This window comes from Hoplias malabaricus, chromosome X2, assembly GCF_029633855.1.
Source record: "Hoplias malabaricus isolate fHopMal1 chromosome X2, fHopMal1.hap1, whole genome shotgun sequence".
Classification (NCBI taxonomy): domain Eukaryota; kingdom Metazoa; phylum Chordata; class Actinopteri; order Characiformes; family Erythrinidae; genus Hoplias; species Hoplias malabaricus.
The window spans coordinates 40,764,205-40,787,849 of record NC_089819.1 but is presented as its reverse complement, the minus strand read 5'-3'; the positions used below and the strand labels follow the sequence as shown (position 1 = coordinate 40,787,849).

Genomic DNA, 23,645 nt, shown 5'->3' with positions numbered 1-23,645 from the left:
CAAAACAAAGGAAACCCTCCCTGTGTGGGTGTGTCCAAACATTTGACTGATACTGTAGAAAAAACATTTTTGGATCCATAAAGAATTTTTTTTTTACAATATTCAAGCAAATGTAATAACAGAAAAGGAGATTATTTGATTTTTTTCATTAAAAATATCAGTGTTGTTTTAGCCATTATTTCAGCACCGACTGCAGGGTAAATTCCATCCATTTTCTGGGGCAGAGGCAAACTATGTGCTTATGCTTTATGACTTAAGCAATTACTTTAATGTTAGACTTGGAAGCAGAGCTTGCATATAAAACATTTTATAGCTTTAATTTGAAGCCCGTTTAAGCCTAATAGCCCCAGTGAAGAAAAAAGAAAAAGAAAGAACTGTGTCATACCGTGTCCTGCTCCGGATTCTTCAAGGGGTTCCTCCAGCTCAAGGTGGCTCTCCTAATTACACAATGGTTGAGAGAGGCTATTAATATCCATTTTTCAATCTAGCAGAACGCTAGGAGCCAATTATACAGACTCCCTCAGGTACAGAACATACACACCCACACACTCTCAAACACACACACACACACACACACACACACACACACACACACACACACACACCCAGCTACAAATGAACCAGGAGTGAAATCTTGCAAAACCAACACTCAATGCAATTACACCAGCTTTTTCTCATATTGCTAAATTTCAGGCCTTTCCAGACGCAATTACATGATGTTTAAAGGTAATAGTGCCCACAGGCAGACAGCACCCACATTTAGAAAATTAAACAATAAACCGCAGTTCCAAGCAAGTTGAGACACTATCTGAAATGCTGTTAAATCACAAATAATTTATATGTAAATCTACTTAAAGCTTAATAATCTAAATTAGATCAGTGCAAATATATGAAATGTAGAGTTTCACAACTTCATTTATTTTGCTTCTTTTAAATATATAAGTATAAAATTCTATGTTGTCAGCAAATTCTATAAAAAAAGAAGCAAGTTTGCAATCACTTTTTTGAGGAAAAATGGGTTGAGACTTAATACTTTGTTAAAAATAAATTAGCAAATAATTCACCAGTTTAGGAACAATGTTTTGTTTTGAATTTTACCTGAAACAGGCTGCACATCAAACTTTCAAATTATTTCTGGAAAAAAAAGGACATGGCCAAGGAAGAGAATAAAGGACCATCAGTTTTGTTTCACTATGTTCTTCAATGATTAGGACCACCACAGGGCATGTATATTTGGGTAGTGGATCATTCTCAGCGCTGTAGTGACACTGATGTGGTGGTGATGTGTTAGTGTGTGTTATGCTGGTACAAGTAGATCGGCCACAGCAGTGCTGCTTGAGTTTTTAAACACTGTTCATTCACTGTCCATTGTGTTAGACACATCTACTTTGCTTCTCCTCTCTGTAGATGTAAACTCAGAGACAGTAGCTCATTTGTTGCTGCACAGTTTGAGTTAGTCATCCCCTAGTCCTTCATTAGTGGTAACATCACGCTACCCACGCTGTTTCTTTTGGTAGGTGGACTATTCTAAGTCCTGCAGTGAAAACAGGGTGAAACTGGATAAAGAAACTATGCAGATCAACTACAGTCTGTAACTGTAAAATGTCACCTAAATGCACCCATGGTCTTGAAAACTGTAAAATTTCAGAAGTGCACCTATGGTCAGTGGAGCAGGTAAAAAGGACAGTGGTGTAGAAAAAAGAAGAGCATTTTGATGTTTTAGCTGATTGGTGTCTTAATATACTTTATTGTGTTAGTGATATTAGTGGATAAAACAAGGCAGTGTAACACTCCAAGCGGTATAAATTATTATTATTATTATTATTATTTTTTTTTTTTTACATTTTTTTACATTTCATGTCAAATCTTTGTCTTACTGGAATTCTGTGAAGCTGCTTTGTGACAACATCAGTTGTAAAAAGCACTATACAAATAAATTTGATTTGATTTGATTTGATATAGTTCACTTTATTTGGTTTAAAGTTTGTATAAACAGTCTCATTCTGCTATAATTTTACATAATGCATATCCCCTAGTTCTGAAAGAGGCGCATATATAGATAAAAACACATTTAACATACAGACTCTAGACTAGACTCTGGTGTGTGATGTGCAAGCAGTATCAGTGAAATCCAGACAACTTTATTACAGTGGTTTGCCACCCATGACTTAATATGAGTTTTATGAACAGTCATTAGACAGCTACAACACACACCCTTCTGGTCATAATCTGTTTTGTTGAAGTATATATTCTTATTAGGTTTGTTGGGGTGTATTTCTTAACGCAGTTTTTGGAGACAGTAAAAGCATTCAGTTTTGGAGAATAAACCTAAAGTATACCAAGTGTTGAAAGGGGTTAAGGTGTGCAAATCTTGCCAAAGACATCAAAACTGACCAAACACGGGCCAAACTGTGATGTCATTTGTTTTGGTTGGTGGAATAGACAAATATTCCACCAACTTGGTATACCCCCGGAGGAGCTGGAAGCAGTGGCTGGGGAGAGGGAGGTCTATGTTTCTTTACTCTGACTGCTTCCCCCATGACCCAGACTCAGATAAGCTGTGGATAATGGATGGATGGATGGATGAATAGACAAATAACAGGCTTTAAATGTTTATCAGAGTAAAATACCAGAAAGTACATGTGATTTTTCTCATAGAAATAAACAGCTCAGGCCCAGGGCTTGGCTAGATACTAAAGGCAAAATGCAACACAATGACAGCTGCACAGAGGTTGAATAATGATTGGCACCGAGCAATAAATAATGATAACAACAATACTCTGTAGTTCTAAAAAATTTAAGTCACCTAAACTAGGACTGATTGTACTGGTAATGCAGACCACCTGAGAAGGACATTGACTTGCAAATCAGTTTGCTACACATTTGTCTCATACATGCTGCATGAGGATTTCCAATGGGGATCTGGTATCTCAGAGCCCCTGCATGGGAACCACTGGAAATAAGCTTCAGATACAAATATAAAACAGGTTTCCAGTTTATTTGCTTTGGATGAAACTGTATACATTTTTTATTACTATTTCCATCATTGCTATCAATTCAGAAATCAAGCTTGAATATGACATTTAGAAAACATAAAATATTAATCTCTATTTATGTATTGAATGTATTATTTTTTTCTGTGCTTTTGCATATGTTGGGCCTTAGGATTTCCAATATATACTTTTTTATATATACCCATATATTGTCTTGTTGCCAATTTCACCCATAGTTTTTAAGACCTGAGCAAGTAAAACCACTGGACAGTACAAATCACCAGAGACGAACTGCCTAGATCTTTCAAATCAGCTGACAGACGCCTGAGCTGGCCATGCTCTGTGATGGGGGAGAAATGGGCTCATCCTACAAACCCCTACTTCGAAGCCAGTTCTGCTCTCACGAGCTGCGTTTGAATTCCAATTTAACTTGTCCTTGCCTACTTCCACTAACCACTTGTGGCCATTTACAGTACAAAGGGATAGGGAAGGGGGCAAGAAGAAGAGGGTTTTCCTATCACTTGCCTTTGGCAACAAACACAAACATAAATCCCAATTAACTAATTTCTTTTGTGATTTGAATGGACTGTCTACACTGACAAATTGGCAAAAAACGTGAAGATATCAATGAGTAATCACCAGAGATGAAAACTGAGTTAGTATTTTTTTTTACCAACATATTATTATTATTATAATAATTAATTATTAAGTATTAATTATTATTACCAACCACACTCCAGTGTAAACTCTGTATTTCACTCTGTATTTTATGTTACATGTTTTTGACATGTTGAGAATTGTGAGAATCTTTTTGTTTTTGGCCTACATATTTAATCTGCTTTGTCTGCCATTGGTTTCACCACTGCTATGGAAATTATGTCACATCTCAGTGCATTCTGCTTCTAAAATGGACATCTATGTTAACCCATTCCTTCACCTCTGAGGGCTTTTTTTTAACACTTTAGCTCAAACAGGAATAGAAAAGCCTTTACAAAGGCGTCAGGGGATCCCCAGAGGGGAAATACTGAGGTAAAATGGACAACAGCAAGTTAAAACCAGAACTGAAATGCAGGTTAGGGTTTGCTCCCTCAATCTCCCCAGGTTAGCGCAAGCACTTAAACAGCTGACTCATCTTGAAACTGTCTAATCATTATTTTGAGTGAAGACTGATTATCACACCAAGGAAGACACTTTAACCAGTGTTGCAAAATGTACCCAGTGTAATTAGTTTTAGCTCTAGAGGTACAAGGTTGATTGTATCTAAGACAGCTAACAAGTCAAATCAACATATCCACACAACTGCATTTTTTCATACCTACTTTTTCCGCCATGTAAAGCGTTATTAATAGAAAGTTAAAATGACTTTTATTTTGTATTTTGTGAAAGGTCATTTTGATAGGATCAATTTTTTTTAAAAATAAAGTTTGATGTGTAGGCTAAGCTTTAGGTGTTTCAGCATTATTAGCTAGCTATTTAACACTGTAGTCTACACTGAGAGCAAGCATAGCTGAAGTTTATCAAGTGGTGATTTTCACAGAATGGCACCTACATTACTTGACTCTACATGGTTCTGCTTGCATTTAAGTAACTTGCTGTGGAAAAACCATAGCGATTGTGAACCAGAAAGTTGTTTCACCCTACTTTGATGGCTTGAAACCATGAGTGAGCAGATACTAAAAAATTTCTTGGCTCCATGTACCAGGTAAAAAAATTCCTAAAGGAATATAAAAAAATCAATGTTGAGTAGAGTAGGTACCATGCAGTGGAAAAGTTACTCCTTAAATGAATGAGGGATACGACAGAGGAATAGTTTTTTTTCGATTTGGGAGTGAATACATTTACCAAGAACCTCGGCATAATATAAAAATTCTCAGCCTTTAAATTGACAAACATAGTATCATACTAAAGATGTACACTTGAAGGTACAATTTGGTCATATCAGGCTACTGTTGCTATAGCAACAGAGGGTATGATAGAACTTGGAACATGGATTTTGACAAGGACAGAAGTATGGATAAAATTCAGGAGGTTTCTGGAAGGTAGCTGCTGTTGCAACGGTGCTGTGGTTTTCCAAAATTTAGAACATTTCAAAGTCAAGATCCTTTAATGGGCAGTGTGACCATTGTCCTCAAGCTGTCTCTAATAACTGCCTCTTCTTGTGCTTCAGACATTCTCTGTCTTGTGAGAAGGCTGTGATAATTCGACGGCAACATTGAGAGCATCAATGAGAGCATTTACATGCACTTAATAATCCAATAACTGCACAGAATCACATTTTGTGAGTAATCAGATCAACACATTTGCACTTGCATAATCACTTGGGAAATCATGAGTCTGGCAATAATCTGATTTCTGTTTTACAACAGCCAATAATATCACGGAAAGACATGACAATAACTTCATGCTGCTGCTTTTTGTAAACATGGACCCACTTTACCTGCAAATATTGATCATATTTTGTTATGATTTTTAATATTATTCAGTGCTGCCCTCATCACAACTTTCTCTACACTGCCGATGAGACAGAAACAAGCTTTTTAAAACTAGAATTGGTTCTTATAACCATTCAGATACAAAACAGTGAGAGAACTTTAGAATATGTGTCAAAGAGGGCCCTGCCCTCTTCCTAGGTATATTTCAGCACATGCGCAGATTGAGAAATCCAAAAGAAATCAGGGTATCCGTATACATGCACTGAGAAATGCATCACCACTTGAATAATCGGATAACTACAAATATCCGATTAAGAATTATTAAGTATATGTAAATGCACTTTGAGTTAGATTAGGTGGGTGATTATTTCTGGATCACTGAAACCATTCCAACACATCCTGGAGATAGTGAAAGTAACCTGGGGGCTTCACACTGAGTCCTCAGAAAGTTCTCTCTTCACTACCTCTTCTCCAGATTCAAGTTCCACCCTCATCACCGCCTTTTCTTCTGCTTCAGACTTTTCCTCCTCTTAACAATCATTTCACAGAGTTTGTCCATTCCCTCATGGAGTCCATCCCCAATGATCGCGCAGGCCGGCTGGACATGGTACGCAGCTCCAGGTCCAATATCCTGAAGGTCCAGCCTCCGCTCCACCTCTGCAGCTGTAAGGGATCCTGGCAAGTCCTGTTTGTTGGCGAGGATGAGCAGTGGTGCCCCCTGGTGCTCAGAGAACCGGGCCACCCTGTGAAGTTCTGCTCGAGCCTCGTCCAGCCGCTCCACATCCACCGAGTCCACCACGTACACGATGCCATCCGTTCGCCGACTGTAAGGCCTCCAGAGCGCTCGCAACTTCTCATGGCCACCAGCATCCCAAAGGTGGCAGGTGACCCCGCGACCTGACAGCCGCACTCGCTCTGCATTGAAACCTATGGTTGGAACAGTGTTTACAAACTCATTGAATTTGAGCCGGTACAGAACCGTGGTCTTGCCAGCCGAGTCCAGGCCCAGGATCACCACGTGCAGTGGCTGGAAGGTCGTGATCGCAGACAAACTGCTGCCCATTTCCAAGAATCAAAAAGTCGTGTGGAATCCCATGGGAGGCAGATCAGCCAATAGTTGTCCCGCCCAACACAGCTGGTCAGCAGATTCTGAAAATGGAGAACGGAAGACTATACTATATAAACAGGTAAAATAACCCCGCTCCCCCCAAAAAAGACAAATTAGTACCATTAGCTGATTATAAAATTATTAATTGATATTAAACAGAATAAGCTATCACTAGAGCTAACTGGTGCAAGACAAGACTTATCATGTTCAAAATCATTGCGTCATACACACATCCATGCACTGAGTCTCATTAGTAAACAGGAAACAAACTGATGTTAATCAAGCTAAAAGCCAGCTAGAATCTGCTAGCTGTTGCCCCATTAGTTAGTCTTGCTTGGTATATCATTAGTCAGATTCCAGACAGCACACTAAATCTCCCATATTATAGCAATTGTAGGGGTGGTTTCCTTCCAGTAAATCAACACAGGGAATACAGCATACAAGATATTGTGGCTGTCTAATGAAAATATGTATTTCCCAAAATAGTACTTTTACAGGAGACTGGAAAAAAATGTGTAACTTTCAGTGGAAGTCAGTGTAGAAAATATTTTATTCCAAGTAATCTGGAGCCTTTCTATTGGTCCATTCATCATTATGTTGTAAACTAAATATCCACAAAGATGCAGAAACACGTATTTAATTGGACAGCAATGATATGTAATATTACGACAATGGTACATAGTACGAAAAATAAGGCTCTTTAACTTAAACCCATTCTATTGTCATGTAGAAACACCCCCTCGCAATATAATGATTTTAAAGAAGAAAGCTTTATGAATTTGAATGGTTCTTATAGTGTTTTATAGTGTTCTTAAAGTATCTCAAGGGTTTTTTCTAAAACACTTAAATGCTTTGGAGACTCTTTAAGTCTTTTAAAGTGTTCTCCACACTCATATATAATTTACAAAAACTGAATCCTTTAAAAGGTATTTATATGAATTGCAGCCCTTACTGAAGAACCCTTGAGGAACCATTTTTTAAGCGGGGTCATCAAAGTTGCTCCCAGTGCTAATGGCTTCTCCTTAAATATAATATGTTAATTAATGTATGTTCATGAATGTATGTAGCAAAGACAGATTTGTGTAATTGCATGAGTAAAATTGAAGTTGATAGACTTGTGCGTTTACATAAGCTCTACTTCTGTAATCCACCTTTATACCTAAATAAATCAACGGTATATAAATTATTGTAGAAGGTATTATTAATGTGTGATTGCACCTTAGAGACTCATTAAATATTATGACCAAATCTTCCATAAAGGTGCTGTACCTCTACACTTTTTCGTCATAAAAATGTCATAAATGTCATAAATAAATGATCATGCATTAAAGAATTGAAATGGCTATTTGAATTCTCGTGGATCTTTAAGATGTTTATATTAAAACCTTTCAAGAACTCACATTTTTAGATATGCCCTGTCTGCAAATCTGTTCCAATAAGAGTCTGCAGGTGCTACATACCGGCTGAAATGCAGCTGGAGAATGACAGAACCCATGGTTTCTGGAGAACCTGAAGGAAAAACACAGTCAGGATGGAGACTGTCTTTTTGTCCGTTCTGTTATCTCTGTGCAGGTTCCTCTCTCATTATCCTTCCACCGTTCACCAAAGAAATGAGAGGAAAGAGATAATTTTGGGGCAGGTGCAGAATCCAGAGAAAAAGAACTGTAGAACTACAGGATGAAGTACAGCAGACTAAAGTCTGCAGGACCTGGGAGAACCCAGGAAAACCTTGTAGAACCTTGAAAGACCTTGCAATCCTGTAACAACTTGGAAAAACCCTATGTTCCTTGATCATTTCTATTCATATCTCCTGCATCTGTTCTCTCCAGTCCATGCTGCTCTTCTGCTGCTACGTAGACACACACTACGCTAGACAGATGCTAGCCTGTGTGCGTGCGTGTGTGTGCTTGTGTGCATGCACACTCCTCCCACAGACACACACACACAGACACACACACACATACACACTCACACACACACACACTTGCCTTAATCACATTACAGCTCTGTTTTTCCCAGCTTTCTGCCTGGATAAGCACTGCTGCACATTGAGTTCCAGTTCCACATTAAAAGAAATCACTGACAAAATATGCTCAGTGTCTAGATATTTATAGACACTTAAGAGGCTTTTTTTGGGTTGTATTATCTTCACAGAAAAACACTGACCCATAGATTAATAAGTGAGAATAAGGTTAATATTTCCAATACCAAGAATATTTCAGAGCTATGTACAGCCCCCACACCTCAGCACTGTGCTGTGGAGCAGTGGAACTGTGTTCTAAAGAGTGACAGGCTTCATCCAACCATTGGGATGCTATAAAATTTTCACAGCATTGTACATTTTCCCCAGAAGATTAGAAACTGGAGACAGGAGATGCTGGAAACCTTTGGACATAAAGTGTTTGAACTGGTTTAAATTTTCCTTTGGCCTGATGACACCTGCTGTTTGAAAGTGGTATAAAAACAAGAATCTGTGATTTGTTCATTCTTGCACCTTTATTTAACTGGCAAAAGCACAAAGAAATGTTTTCATTCACAATTACTTATATGATTTTACACATTTAAAACTTGACCATCTCAAAGGGTCCAATGTTTCAAAATCTGACCCTGAATTCTCCATGCCAGCATCAACAGGGGACATCCATACTCAGAATATTATCTGTGGTAAGTGCAAAAGCTAACATCTGTCATGGTATGGGGTGCATCAGACATGCCTCAGCCTGGGGAGTTGTTCTGAGAAAGTGCGGTGCAGCACCCCAAGCTAAATCCATGAGGGGGATGCAGTGGTTGTGATGATACATACGTTGATGTGTTCAATGGGCTATTGAGACAACAGCAACACTTCAGTGTATAAATTAAGCAGGAAACTCACTTGAACATAAGGTTAAACCGTTTGAGTTATTGATCACCTCAGAGGAAATACCATCAGTAACCACTAGATGTCATTCACTACCTTTTGAATTCAGTTCCCTGTAATAGCGCACTACAGGGTGGGCCATTTATATGGATACACCTTAATAAAATGGGAATGGCTGGTGATATTAACTTCCTGTTTCTGGCACATTAGTATATGGGAGGGGGGAAAACTCTTCAAGATGGGTGGTGACCATGGCGGCCATTTTGAAGTCGGAAATTTTGGATCCAACTTTAGTTTTTTCAATGGGAAGAGGGTCATGTGACACATCAAACTTATTGGGAATTTCACAAGAAAAACAATGGTGTGCTTGATTTTAACGTATCTTTATTCTTTCATGGGCTATTTACAAGTTTCTCTTTGTTTACAGCCATTGACGTGTCGCAGAGGTTAACATGTGAGGAGCGGATAGAAATTGTGTTGATGTCACAGTAACTGGGTCATTGCAGCAGATTTCAATGCAAGACTACCTACGAGACCACCCATCTCTCATGCTACAGTTAGCAAACTGCTTGCCATGTTTCGTGAAACTGGTTCAGTGTTGGCTTTGCCAAAATGTGGACGCATGAAAACTGTCACTAATGAAGAAACTTCAGTGGCTGTCCTAGCTTCATTCAGCAAGAGCCCACAGTGTAGCACTTGCTGCATGTCACTGGAGAGTGGCATCAGTCGAACATCCCTTCAGCGAATATTAGCTACTCACAAATGGCACCCTTACAAACTGCAGCTGCTGCAGCATCTCAACGAGGATGACCCAGATCGGCTCACTGAATTTACAGAATGGGCAAAACAAAAATTTGGAACACGACCCTCAGTTTACACAGAAGATTTTGTTCAGTGATGAGGCAAACCTTTATGTGAATGGTGACGATAACAAACAAAACCACCGGTATTGGTCTGACACAAACCCACATTGGATAGATCCTTCCAAGACTGTTGGAACAAAAAAAAAATGATGGTATGGTGTGGTATATGGGGTACAAAGATAGTGGGGCCATTCTTCATCAATGGAAAACTCAGAGCCACTGGATATGCGAAATTGCTACATGATGATGTGTTTTCCTCTTTATGCACTGAAGCTGGCGTGTTCCCTGAGTTTTTCCAGCAAGATGGTGCACCACCACATTATGGGTGTCAGGTCCAAGCATTTCTAGATGAACAGTTTCCTAGAAAGTGGATTGGTCGTCATGGGTAATCTGACCCCTTTAGACTTTTATCTTTGGGGTCATCTGAAGGCAATTGTCTATGCTGTGAAGATACGAGATGTGCAGTACCTGAAACTACAGATACTGGAAGCCTGTACTAGCATTTCTCCTGCGGTACTGACAATTCAAAACAATGAGCGACACATTTTATAAGTGGTCGGAAACTTGTAAATAACTCATGAAAGAATAAAGTTATGTTAAAACCAAGCACACAATTGTTTTTCTTGTGAAATACCAAATAAGTTTGATGTGTCACATGACCATTTTCACATTGAAAAAAACAAAAGCTGGATCCATGCCCCACTTCAAAATGGTCACCACCCATCTTGAAAAGTTTCTCCCTCCCATATACTAATGTGCCACAAGTAGGAAGTTAATATCACCAACCATAAAACCAAGCACCTAGGCATGCAGACTGCTTCTGCAAGCATTTGTGAAAGAATGGGTTGCTCTCCGGAGCTCAGTGAGTTCCAGCATGGAACTGTGAGAGAATGGCACCTGTGCAACACGTCCAGTTGTGATATTTCCTCACTACAAAATATTCCACTGTCAACTGTCAGGAGGAGGAGAGGAGGGACTGTATATTTTATCCATCACGATCTTTAGCCTTATTCTAAGCATAGATAGCTGTGGCCAAGCAAACCATGCCTAAGCCTGTGTATGCACTTACAACGCCCTCAATTACTGGCACCCGTGGTTAAGCTGTGTTAAAAGTCTTAAAATAAATTCTATTTTTATTGTAGAAGCATAATCTCACACTGAAAATAGTAGAAAAATATAACTTTTAACTCAAGTAAATAAAAAAAATAATGAATAAAAACAAATCCCTCAGAAATGATTATTTTTCATAAAATCCCCTTTTATACAACTATTGGCACATCTAAAAATTCCTAGAAAATAAATGAAATTGAAGCATTTTGTGTCATTTCTACTGTAGTTTATAAAGTTGATCAGAGCATCTAGGAACCTCTAATTAGTAATTCATCGCTTTGTGTTCCCTGGGGTAGAAAAAGGATGTGACACAGAGGCCTATTTCTCTTATCCAGTCTTCAACATGGGAAAAGATAATTGAACACACTATTCAAGTAAGGCAGATGTGTGTCAACCTTCAAGTCTGGCAATGACTTCAAGAAAATAGCCAATCGCCTACACATACCCTTATCTACAGTCAGAGCAATCATCAAGAAGTTTAAAACAGCTGGAAGAGGGGTAAAAAAGCCTGGACGAGGACGTAAGTTCACCTTGTCACCACACACAGTAAGGAGGGTGGTAAGAGACGTAAGAAGTTCTCTAAAGTTCACAGTTAGCAAATTGCATCAAGGATTAGCATCTTGGGGTCACAAAATCTCCATAACAACCATCAGGCGCTATCTACATGCCAACAAGCTGTTTAGGCCTTTTCTCACCTACAATCATAAACATGAACGTCTAGAGTTTGTTAAGTGGTACCAGGACTTCAACTGGGACCATGTGCTTTAGTCAGATGAGACCAAGATAGAGCTTTTTGGCAACAAACACTTTAAATGGGTCTGTTGTAACACAAAAGATGAGTATGCAGATAAGCACCTCACGCCAACTAGGAAGTATGGGGGAGAATCGGAGATGCTGGTGGCCTGTTTCTCTTCCAAAGGTTCCGGGAACCTTAACAGGGTGCATTACATCATGAACTCTTTGAAATACCAGGACATTTTAAATCAAAACCTGGTGGCCTCTGCCTGAAAGCTGAAGATGGGCAGTCACTGGGTCTTTCAGGAAGATAATGACCCAAAAATTGGCCAAATCTACACAAAAATGGTTCCCCAGACACAAAATCAAGCTCCCCCCAAAACCATCTCAGTCCCCAGACCTCAACCCAATTGAAAATCTGTGGGGTGAGCTGAAGAGGAGAGTGCATAGGAGAGGACTCAGGACTCTGGGTGATTTAGAGAGGTTGTGAAATTTCACAGGAGAAGTTTAAGTGCTGTCTTGTTGGCAAATTGTACAAATAATTGTACAAATAATTAATATCAGGGTTGCCAATAATGTGGGCACACATTATTTCATGTATAAGAATTATTTTTTAATGTGGGATTTTTTTCCCCCCTGAATAAATACACTCGAAATAAAGAGAGGGATTTTTCTATTGTTGTCCTATATTATTAAAAAGCTTAAGAACACATCTTAACAAGAGATGCCAATATTTCAGGAGGGCGCTGTAACTCAAATAATAGCATTTTTTCTTTACTTACATTTTACTCACGTCAAATCGATGTAACGCTGCCATTTGACCACCAGGTGGCAGCGCTGTACTTAATTACAAGATGAGAAAGCCGTCCTGTCGCAGAAATAGTAATCCAGCTTTTTAAGTAAACAACACATTTGTCTAATTACACTTCTGTGCTTGTTTTGGACTAAAATAAGGAGTAGAAATAACACATAATGTGGGTCCAGTGACCACTGATGAAGGACTAGAATATTACCAACACAAACTTTGCAGTAAGACTAAGTCTCTGAATATGCATCTACAAAGTGGGTGTGTCTAACAGAGTAGACACAGTGCTTTGAAACAAACCACTGCGTCAGTGTCTTTGTAGATTCATCACTGAAATCATACTTGCTCTGTGGTGGTCCTGTGGGTGTCCAGACCACAGAATATTGGTGAAAGGAAGCTGATAATGTATTCAGAGCAACACACAGACTGATGCCTGTAATTGTAGAGCTACAAAGTGCTCCTGGTCAGTGGGTGTAGACATAAGGTCATAATGCTCAGATATGACTGTGTAGACATGACTGGAGTATTCTCGGTGGGTTTAAAAACTCAAGCAGCATTGCTGTGTCACTGCAGCACTGAAGGTTTTCCACCATCCAAACCATACCTGCTGTGTACGGGTCCTGTTAGTGTGTGTGTGTTTATTTCTCTATAATATTTGATTAAAAATGGACCATAAAGCAATCCTTTATTCACACATGTGAACAAGACTTAAGACCAAGCTGAGTTAAGAATGTCTGACTAGAGAGAAAGGGAGGAACGGAGTTAGTCAAATAAACAAAAGCCAGGGTTCCTGCCATTCTGCCACTTTAAAGACGGAAGGAAAAAGGAAGGAAGGTGTGTGTATTTGGTGTGTGTGTGTGTGCATATGTGTGTGTATGTTCTGGAGTGTGTGTACACGCCAAGAAGGCTTTATTGCTGTGAAACAATTCGAAATGGATGAAAGTACGTATTATTCTCTCACACAATTTTTTTTCCTGTGAAAATGGAGGCATGGTGTTTATCTTGGCTAAACTCACTGTGCTAGAACACATCTATTGTTACTAAAATAGTTTTGAGCACAAACCTCTCTTTCCACTGATGCTTTCTATCAGTTGCCACTTATTTCTGTAGTTTGACAATGGGGACTAGTTTATATTCTGTGTCCACACGTGTTCAGTTTTACAGTTTGTATAATATCCACAATAAAGCACTGACTTACAGAATGGAATACACTATTTGGGAGTCTGCCAGGTGGGGTATAAAACCCCTAGTACTGGACGGCGGAGCACTGGAACTGTGTTCTCTTGAGTGGAATATGTCGCAAGTGTCAAAAACACACATATTTACAAGCATTTCACATGTGGTCACAACATTTTGAGATCAGGAATTTGTTCAGTACACAGTTGTGAGGTGGTCAAGTGATCAGCTGTATAATGGACTCAATAGTAATGAGCCAAATACTTTAGGCTGTGTACAGCTCAGCATGAGGGCCACACAGAGACCAGGAGGAAGTGCTTCTCATTACACACACACACACACACACACACACACACACACACACACACACATTCTCTCTTTCTTCAAGGGTGTCCATTTTAAAGGCTCCTAAATTAGGCTGTCTGACACTTTCCAGTTGTAAAAAATAAATAAATAAATAAATAAATAAATAAATAAATGGCGGCACGGTGGCGCAGCAGGTAGTGTCGCAGTCACACAGCTCCAGGGGCCTGGAGGTTGTGGGTTCCATTCCCGCTCCGGGTGACTGTCTGTGAGGAGTTGGTGTGTTCTCCTCGTGTCCGCGTGGGTTTCCTCCGGGTGCTCCGGTTTCCTCCCACAGTCCAAAAACACACGTTGCAGGTGGATTGGCGACTCGAAAGTGTCCGTAGGTGTGAGTGTGTGAGTGAATGTGTGTGTGTCTGTGTTGCCCTGTGAAGGACTGGCGTCCCCTCCAGGGTGTATTCCTGCCTTGCGCCCAATGATTCCAGATAGGCTCTGGACCCACCGCAACCCTAAATTGGATAAGCGGTTACAGATAATGGATGGATGGATGGATGGAATAAATAAAAAATATATATCTGTGTTTCCTCAGTAGAAAACTGAGTGCTCAGAGGAAGTTTGTAAACATAGCACAAAAAGTAAGGAAAATTTTTATTTGGTAGATTATTTCTTTGTTGTAACAATGCTTCTTGGCAATAAATCCACATTTGTACCACATTTGTAAGGAGCATGCATTTGTGGGATGAGCAGTAGAGCTGAGTGTGTGGGTTGTGCCCATGAAAAATTTGCCAAACCCTCTTTGCCAATGCCAAACAGCTTATTCTGCCATTGACTTATTTGGTGTTTGGTGGACTGGATTATTTAAGTTTATTCAAGGCATACATATTGACAATTTAACAATTTATTCATTTAACAAATGGTATTGTGTGGATGAAACATCCACAGCCACAACAGCCTGGCACTTCCTCCTCATGCTGATCATCAGCCTGGTCACACACTGCTGTGGGATGACATCCTATTATTCAACTAGCATTTGTCACAAATCCGCCAATGTGGTTGTGTTGGTCACTCTGGCACGAACAGCACGCCCAAGCTGATCCCACAAGTGTTTAGTGGTGTTGAGGTCAGGAGCTGGCAGGCCGTTTCATCCTCTCCACTGCCAAATTCTGGAGGTAGTCTCTGATAATCACCGCTTTGAGTGTTGTCGTCTTGGAGGACAGAGCTGGGTCCCAGACTGTGGAGATATGGGACTGCCACTGGGTGCAGAATTTCATCTCGATATCTCTCTGCATTCAGATTTCCTCCAATAATGAAAAAAGTCTTGTTTTTCCAGTGAGGGAGATGCCGCCCCACACCATCACACAAAATAAGCTGTTTGGCATTGGCAGAGAGGATTTGGCTAATTTTTCATGGGCACAACCCACATACTCTACTTCTCATCCCATAAATGCATGCTCCTTACAAATGTGGCACCATTTAAAAGGAAAATTAACAGGCTTTCCCATGGTATAAGATTTATTGCCAAGGAGTTGGCAATTGGCAATTGTTACAAGAAAGAAATAATCTACCAATCACACAAAAAAGCACACAAAATGTCCCCAAAGAGTGATTTATCATTAAATAACTAAACCCTTTTCCAGTAATATCAAATCTGAACATAATCTACAGAAAACATACATAATGAGACGAATTAAATGAATATTTGCCATTTTCTCCAGGGAAAGAGGCAAAAATATCTTGTAAATATTTACCATACAACTTTGTCCGTCTTTCTGGTGCATATTACAAGTCGGAAAATTGGTATTTCCCAGTTTCTGACTTCAACGCAGTATTATCCTCTAGAGCTTTGGCAGTCCCCAAACCCTGATTCTCCTAAACCTGATCCCTGGAAACTTTGACAATATCTCACATCCTGATCTCCAAATCCAGCATTCTCCTTGCCTCAGATCCACAAATCCTTCAGAATCCATCTTTGTAAATCATTAAACCCTGTTAACACCACTCCAAGTGCTGATCTCAAATCATACCAACCTCTTAATACGTTTATTGCTAAATCTGTAATGTCTACCAAGCCTTAACCCCCTCAAAACTTTGCTTATTCCCTTAAACTTGATTGGGGAACCCTGCTGATACCCCATAACCGTCAACCCACACATCTGGATCACACAATCCCTGATCTTTATCCCTGCTACTTTTTCAAACCCTGATCTTAAAATCCTATTCTCTCAAAACTTTAATCCTAAAATCCAAGTCCTCAATCCCTTCAAATCTTGAAACCCCATCCCTCCAAACCCTGATTCTTAAATCTCAATACTCCAAACCCTGGGCCTAAATTCCCAAACCACAGAATCCCAATTTTGCCTTTTGTGTGTGTGTGTGTGTGTGTGTGTGTGTGTGTGTGTGTGTGTGTGTTTTGTACAACAACTGAGTTTTGTCCTAATTGTGTTGTGTTCTTGTAGGTCTCATTGATTCAGTCAGTAACACTGCGGGTGAATCAATAAAGAAAGTGGCCAGGGTCTCTGTCCTTTATCTTCTCTCTCTCTCTCTCTCTCTCTCTCTCTCTCTCTCTTGCTCTCTCTCTCTTCCCTTGTCTCTCTCTTCCTCTCCCTTATTTCCCTGTTCATGTCCACTCTTTCTCTCCACATCATTTCAGACCCATAGTGTTGATTCCCTCTTCCCACAGTGGAAGAATGGACACAAACAGCTGTGGATATGTTCAGATCTGAAGTAAAGGTTAAGCTTAATATTCTTCTCTCTCTCGAAGATGGAAACTTTAAGTGCTGTTTATCTAATAGACCCTGCGAGAGGGACCGAGTTATTATGGGTTATAATTTCTCTGTAGTTTTTTATTTATTTATTTATTTATTTATTACTTTTTTCACTATATACCTTTAGAATCAGTTTGGACCTCGTGAATAATTATGTCATATAACATCTCTAACTCTAACATTTTAGTAAAATAAAATTGAAAATATAAAACTGTTGTAACACTCTGCCACACACGAGAATTGGCAAATGCAGAGATTTGTTAATTAAAGACAAAGGAGAAAACAAAGATCGTGGTTGGAACGGGCATATTAATAAAAAAAAAAACAACACAAGCAAAAAAAAAAAAGCAACACAACCAAAACACGGGTCAATAAAGTCACAAAAAGAGTGGCAATACCTGCAACAAGGCAAGTCTGGTTTATAAGGGATTGTTAATCTCTTTGACTGGAGGAACGGCAAGTAGGAGTGACATCTGTTTTATTTCATTCTATATTTTACATTTCCTGATAAAACCTGTTATTTTCTTTTGAAATAAAAAAAGTAAAATTGTGTAGAGCAAATGAGCGTCCCCAAAAAAGAGTGTTTATATTTCTTCCTCACCCATGCGCACACACACACACACACACACACACACACACACACACACGTACACGCGTGCTCACAAACTGAGGTGTAACTGGAGAGTCCTACCTGTTCGTCTCATGTATTTTTCAGCAGCTGAGGTAACACAATGGACACATTGATTCCTCCTCCGTCTGCTCATGAAACCCTTTGTATTTGGATGTGCTTTGCTCATTTTCGTTGCTAAATAGGGCCTGCAAAGTGTGGGGTCTATTAACCCTAAAATCTTTCAACTCTGAGCTAATTATTCAGTTATTAATCTCAAGCGGATTTGTTTAGTAAACAGTATGTACTATGAATTATTCAAGAACTACTATTCATTAAGAAAATACAATAAATTACTAAGTACAGAGTATAAATGTATACATTTCTAACTAATCTAACTAATAATTGTTCAGTTATTACTATACATTAATCTGGATCTATGTACGAAGTATGTACTATGAATGTGTGTGGCTCGGTGACGCAGCAGGTAGGTGTCGCAGTCGCAAGGCTCCAGGGACCTGGAGGTTGTGGGTTTACAGTCCAAAAACACATGTGGGTGGATTGGCAACTCAAAATATTGCCCGTACATGTGAGTGAATGTGTGTGTGTGTGTTGCCCTGTGAAGGACTGGCGCCCCCTACAGGGTGTATTCCCACCTTGCTCCCAATGATTCCAGGTAGGCTCTGGACCCACCGCGACCCTGAACTGGATAAGGATTACAGATAATGAATGGATTTAAAAAGAAAAATGCCTTACTGTTGTAGAACTACTGTATCTGGCATAATATGGGTATATGTTTTGCTCCTGAACAGGTTTAACTCCACCAACAAACAAAAACACAAGAGGGTCACCTTTCAGGGAAAAGAATAATGTCAGGCAGTTAAAAAGAGCACAACAATTCACCATTCTTATAAACAAAACAATACATTAAAACACTATAATGAATGAATCATATGAATGTTTCAGTGTTCACCATAAGGTCTTTACTAAATGTATATATCTGCTATAAAATTTTCATTATCTCTAATATGTCTGATGTTACCAGCTCCCACTATGGACTGGTACAAGGTGATGGGTCATTTGGTACATCCCAAAACAGGTGCCAAAACAGGTGCCAGCTCCTATAGTGTGGAAGTAGCAGCATAAAAACTACACCTTCTTAAAATATATCTTTAATTTAATATATTTAATAGGAATCCATTATTGCAATTAATTATATGTGATCATTAAAGCAGCACTCAGTATGTTTATTATTTTTTGTTTATTTATTTTATAAATTGAAAACATATTCCTGAGTGGGAGTGGGGCGGGGGGTAGGTTGCTGTTAGTGTGCTGGTAAAGTACTAATATTAAAAATATTAATTCTAAAAATAGAGTGGTCTGGTAGGTTTATCGCTGATGTTTTTCTGGCCATGTCACATGCCTTTACATATTTATGTATGCATTCTCATAAAGAAATTTAAAGAAATGTCTCTAAAATCCCTGAATCCCCTTAAATTAGAGACATATGAATTTACATTGTTACGTCTCTGTGTTTCTGGAGTAAAATAAAGACAGAACAGACACTAAAACAGGCTTCATAATCAAAGAGACGCCAAAACACAATGCACTTGTCTCTCACAGACATAACCCTATGTCATGACTACCTTGTCTGGCAGAAGCAGGCCCAGAGCTCGCATTAACTCTGAAATAACTTGTTAGTTGTGCAGTTGTATGTTGTGGTTGTGTTTTACGTGTCTAGTTTACTGCAAGCACAGCAAATATAACAAAACCACATACATTCAACACAAACACCATAATGACACAAACACATACTCACACAATCTCCCACCTGCACATGCATCTTCCTTCAGTTCTTCAAGCATGCAAGTGGGTTTCCTTCTATTTCACATTTATAACATGGATATGACAGTTATGATAAGGATACAATAATGCAGGGTAAAGTGACTGTAAAACAAATTGTCAATATTAACTGTACTTTCAAAGGGTTAAAGGCTTTAGCTCTGACTCAGCACACAGCCCAGAGAGAGTATGAAGCACTTGTACCTTCCAGTAGCAAAGTTGCTGACTTTTATTGTTTTCCTGCCAATAACTGTGTGATTCATTTGCCGTGCTGTTCAGCTCTGTTGTCTTGGCTTCCACCTTTAATCCTTGACCGCGCAGAAATTCCCTTTAATTGAGATTGTTAATCAGCGGGTGCCAGGACTCTGCATCCCATCCAGATAATGAGGGCTAAGTACTTCTGGACCAGACCTTTGGAAACAATCACTTAATTCTTTCAGAATCTACTGAACAAGTCAAATCTACTGTAGCTCACACTTTTTTTTGGATTTTTATGTGTATAATATACGTATTATATAAATTAATCTTCCACTGCATATGCACATTAATTAGGGGATCTGTAGCGCACAGCAACCCACAAACAAGACCACCCAGTAGGTTTTTTTGTAAGCTGGCGAGGTCAGGATACATGGTATAAAATGAGCCTGAAACTGATTTTGCTCTGTTCATGTCCTATGCTGGGACCTCGGTCTGAGTGTCTCCAATCACTGTAATGTGAGAGCGCTAAGACAAGGTTAAATAGAGCAGAAAAGACACAATCAGTGTGGAGAAAAAAAAATTCTCAGCAAAAATGGTGAGAATAAGAAATGAGAAGTAAAAGAACCAAGAGAAAATGGTTCAAACAAGAAACTTCTGCTCCTCACTCCTCACAGCTGAGTACTTGGGGGTGAATTTGGTTTGTTCTAATTTAAAGGAAAGGGTGCTGAAACTGTTCTGATTTGAAAGGGTGAGAAAAGTGCTGTTTTATCACCTTTTTTGATGTATCTTCATTTTTGTGGAATGTTTAGTTTACTACATCACAGCACAGCAGCTGTCCATCACTCTGTGAAAAATCCACCATGAACAGACCAATAGAAACACTCCAAAAATTACTTAGAATTAAATCTTTTTACAATGACTTCCACTGAAACTTAGAGACATATCTTTTCCTAGGACAGTGAAGGTAGACTGACAGTTTGATTTGATATACCTTGTTTCAGCGAGTGTTGATAAAAAAATAACAAAATAATGAGTGAAAAGTGGCAATTCTGGGGGACTGTTCCAGCAGTAGAGCTCACTTTTTGTGTGGTCAACTGATTAATTAAATCAATTAAGTCATTTATTTCAATTGATTTCTCAGGGACAGTGATTAATTTAGCTAAAAGAGCTCCTGTTTTAATTCTGTAAAGATCTTACAGAGGATTCCAGGAGACCTCCAGTGAAAAATCCTATAAATAATTTAGTGTAAGCAAGTATTAACCATCATCCAAAAATATTACAGCCAACTATTACAACTATGAAGATAACTCAGCTGATCCCACTAAATGTCCAACAGTCACTATAATTCCTCTAAACTTAATGGCAGAATAGATTAAAATGGACCATTTTTCTATAGATTCCTTAAAGAGATTTATATCTTTGTAAAATAAATGGTTATTGCTTAGATCTGAATGAGTGCAAGTATTGCTTGTTTACCTCTGAAACTTCAGACAGTCAGTGTAATGATTCAACCCCTCCGCCCCCTCCCCCACACTTTAAAGCTCCTGTCAGGGCATCAGTTGAGGTCCCACTCAATTTCCTGTCCCCTCTCTCCTCAAACGGCTGTCATGCTTCAGCAGAAAAGGTAGGGCAGACACACACACACACACACACACACACACACACTTATGCATCCAAAAGTTCTGTCATGAAAAAAAAAAAAAAACTAAAAGATTGAGAATGTTCTTCTTCTGAAGACTGACAGCCTAGAGTGGAGGCTTTGTGGTTGCGTAAAGAGCAATTCAAACACACACATCCACACACACAAACACACACACACACACACACACACACACACACACAAACATATACATACGCATAGAAAAACCACAGGCTGCTTTGTGAACAGAGCAATAAAATGTTATTCTTGAGCATCCGCAGAGCTAAGCTAGCAAAACAAATTCAGAGGAGGACTTTAGCGATTAATTTAATGCAACAATAAGCAATTAGGGTTTCTAATAAAGTGGCCAGTGAGTTGTAGTAGAAGGAGGTGTTTGTAATAAAGTGGCCAGAGAGTCCAAGTAGAAGAGCGTGATTCTCATAAAGTGGCCTTTGGATGGAAGTACAAAGGTGATGGTGGGGTGTTCCTAATAAAATGGCCAGTGTGTGCATGACTGATTTTGACATTTTTTCTTGCTGCAATCCATCAGGTTCAGCTGATGAATGGCTTTATAATTACTGACTTTAATCAGGTTTATTATTGCAGGCGAAAACCCATAATGCAACGTGGCTGGGCTCCCCAGAACTAATACAGAGAACAGCTGTCGTGCCATAATTAGTCGGACGCTATCCAGGCACGCTGTAATTAATTTTGTAGCAGCCTTCATTTCTGATAGAGGACTCAGATCGATTTTTATGAAAGCTGTGTATGGGGATCAATAGAACAGTGGGATGTAATTCAGTGGAGATTAAGAAGCACTCTTTTCACCTGTCCTACTTCTTTGGACTTTATGTGGTCCACTATAGCTCTGTCTAAACTCTGCTTCTTTAATTCTGGAAGAAGAGATACTTTGTTCCATGTCTCTGCTGTTCTGGGAAGGCTTTACATTATACCTTGGAACATTGCAGTACAGGTTTAACACAGTGGCGTAGCCAGAAATTGACCTTTGGGTGGGTCTTAGCAAAAGTGGCCAGGCATAGTTATTGTTCCTGGAATAAAAGACAAATGCAAACCACATAGAGGTGCAAAGGAATTCATTTTGGGGGGTGTTGCACTTTACACAATGTCTCATGCTTGTATTGCTGTCATCATGTCCCCTCGTGCTGAATCCCATCGTGGTCAAAATTACGACTCCGCCATCACTCCTTTGTGTTCCTTTACATCTATCTATCATTCATATGCCTCTTTTCAATGATTATTCTATTATTTTCTATGAAGACGTGTGTGGGTCAGACGGCACATTAACCGGACACCAGTGACATTAAGGTTATTTACAACAAATAGATGACAAGACTGCATTATTTGAGATTTGTAATACTATTTAAAATGTATGTAGAGGTATGTACAGGAGAACTGTTCTTCCAAAAGTGATCACAGTATACTCTACTCAACTCTGTCAAGACATAATAGTGTACTGAACCCCTATAGGCTCACTGAGCATGGCTGGACATTCTAAATGCACATGTAGTATGTATTTGATACTTATCTATTGTTCTAGCTCAGCATACAGTTTACTGTCATGTGTATATAATCAGTCAACTTTGGGGGATGTAAACTGGTCTTGTTGGTCCTGTTACAGTGCACAATCACTTTATTTATATTTTATTTCTACAGCCTACAATGGAATGACATGTACCTGTCCTCACTTAACCTGGGCTTTGTTACAGTGGATGTAACACGGTCATTGATTGTTCAGTAGATGTCTCTATACATCTCTACACAGCTACCTACAATATTAATGTGACTTGCTGCACACTCTTTTATTTCTATCCCACTATCTCTACACAGCCACATACATAATATTTATGCAACTTACTGAATATTGTTTATTATTTTAGTCATTGTTTTTTGGTTATAATTGTAACTATTTTTGTTGTAGTCATTTTACTTCTTTATTACATCTGTAAATATGTTTGACTTTTTTCTCTACTATACTGGTGTATTTCTTTTCCTCTGTGAGGACTATGTACCCTTGAGGGCACAAAACATTGACAGCAAAATGCAGCACCACAGTGATAGTTTGTCTGACAGTGTGTTTTATTAAAACAAATGACATTAACTACAACAGCAACAGAAAAAAAGTATATTTATTTATTTATAATAAATATATAAGAACACTGCATTATTGTTTGTAATACACCGTGATAAATGT

The 23,645-nt window shown here is 39.0% G+C and overlaps 1 protein-coding gene across 1 annotated transcript; it reads right to left on the bottom strand.

Moving 5' to 3' along the window:
* Positions 1 to 1,927: 1,927 nt before the first annotated feature.
* On the bottom strand, positions 1,928 to 8,366 carry LOC136676627 (ADP-ribosylation factor-like protein 4C). The gene is made up of 2 exons (XM_066653739.1): positions 7,994 to 8,366; positions 1,928 to 6,574 (listed from the first exon to the last, which is right to left on the bottom strand). Exon 2 carries the CDS (start codon positions 6,486 to 6,488, stop codon positions 5,919 to 5,921), a length of 570 nt encoding a protein of 189 aa, XP_066509836.1. The 5' UTR covers positions 6,489 to 6,574; positions 7,994 to 8,366; the 3' UTR covers positions 1,928 to 5,918.
* Positions 8,367 to 23,645: the final 15,279 nt, after the last annotated feature.

Bases quoted from the DNA above. Each gene is read 5' to 3' on its own strand.
- LOC136676627 (XM_066653739.1), bottom strand. From the start codon at position 6,488: ATGGGCAGCAGTTTGTCTGCGATCACGACCTTCCAGCCACTGCACGTG.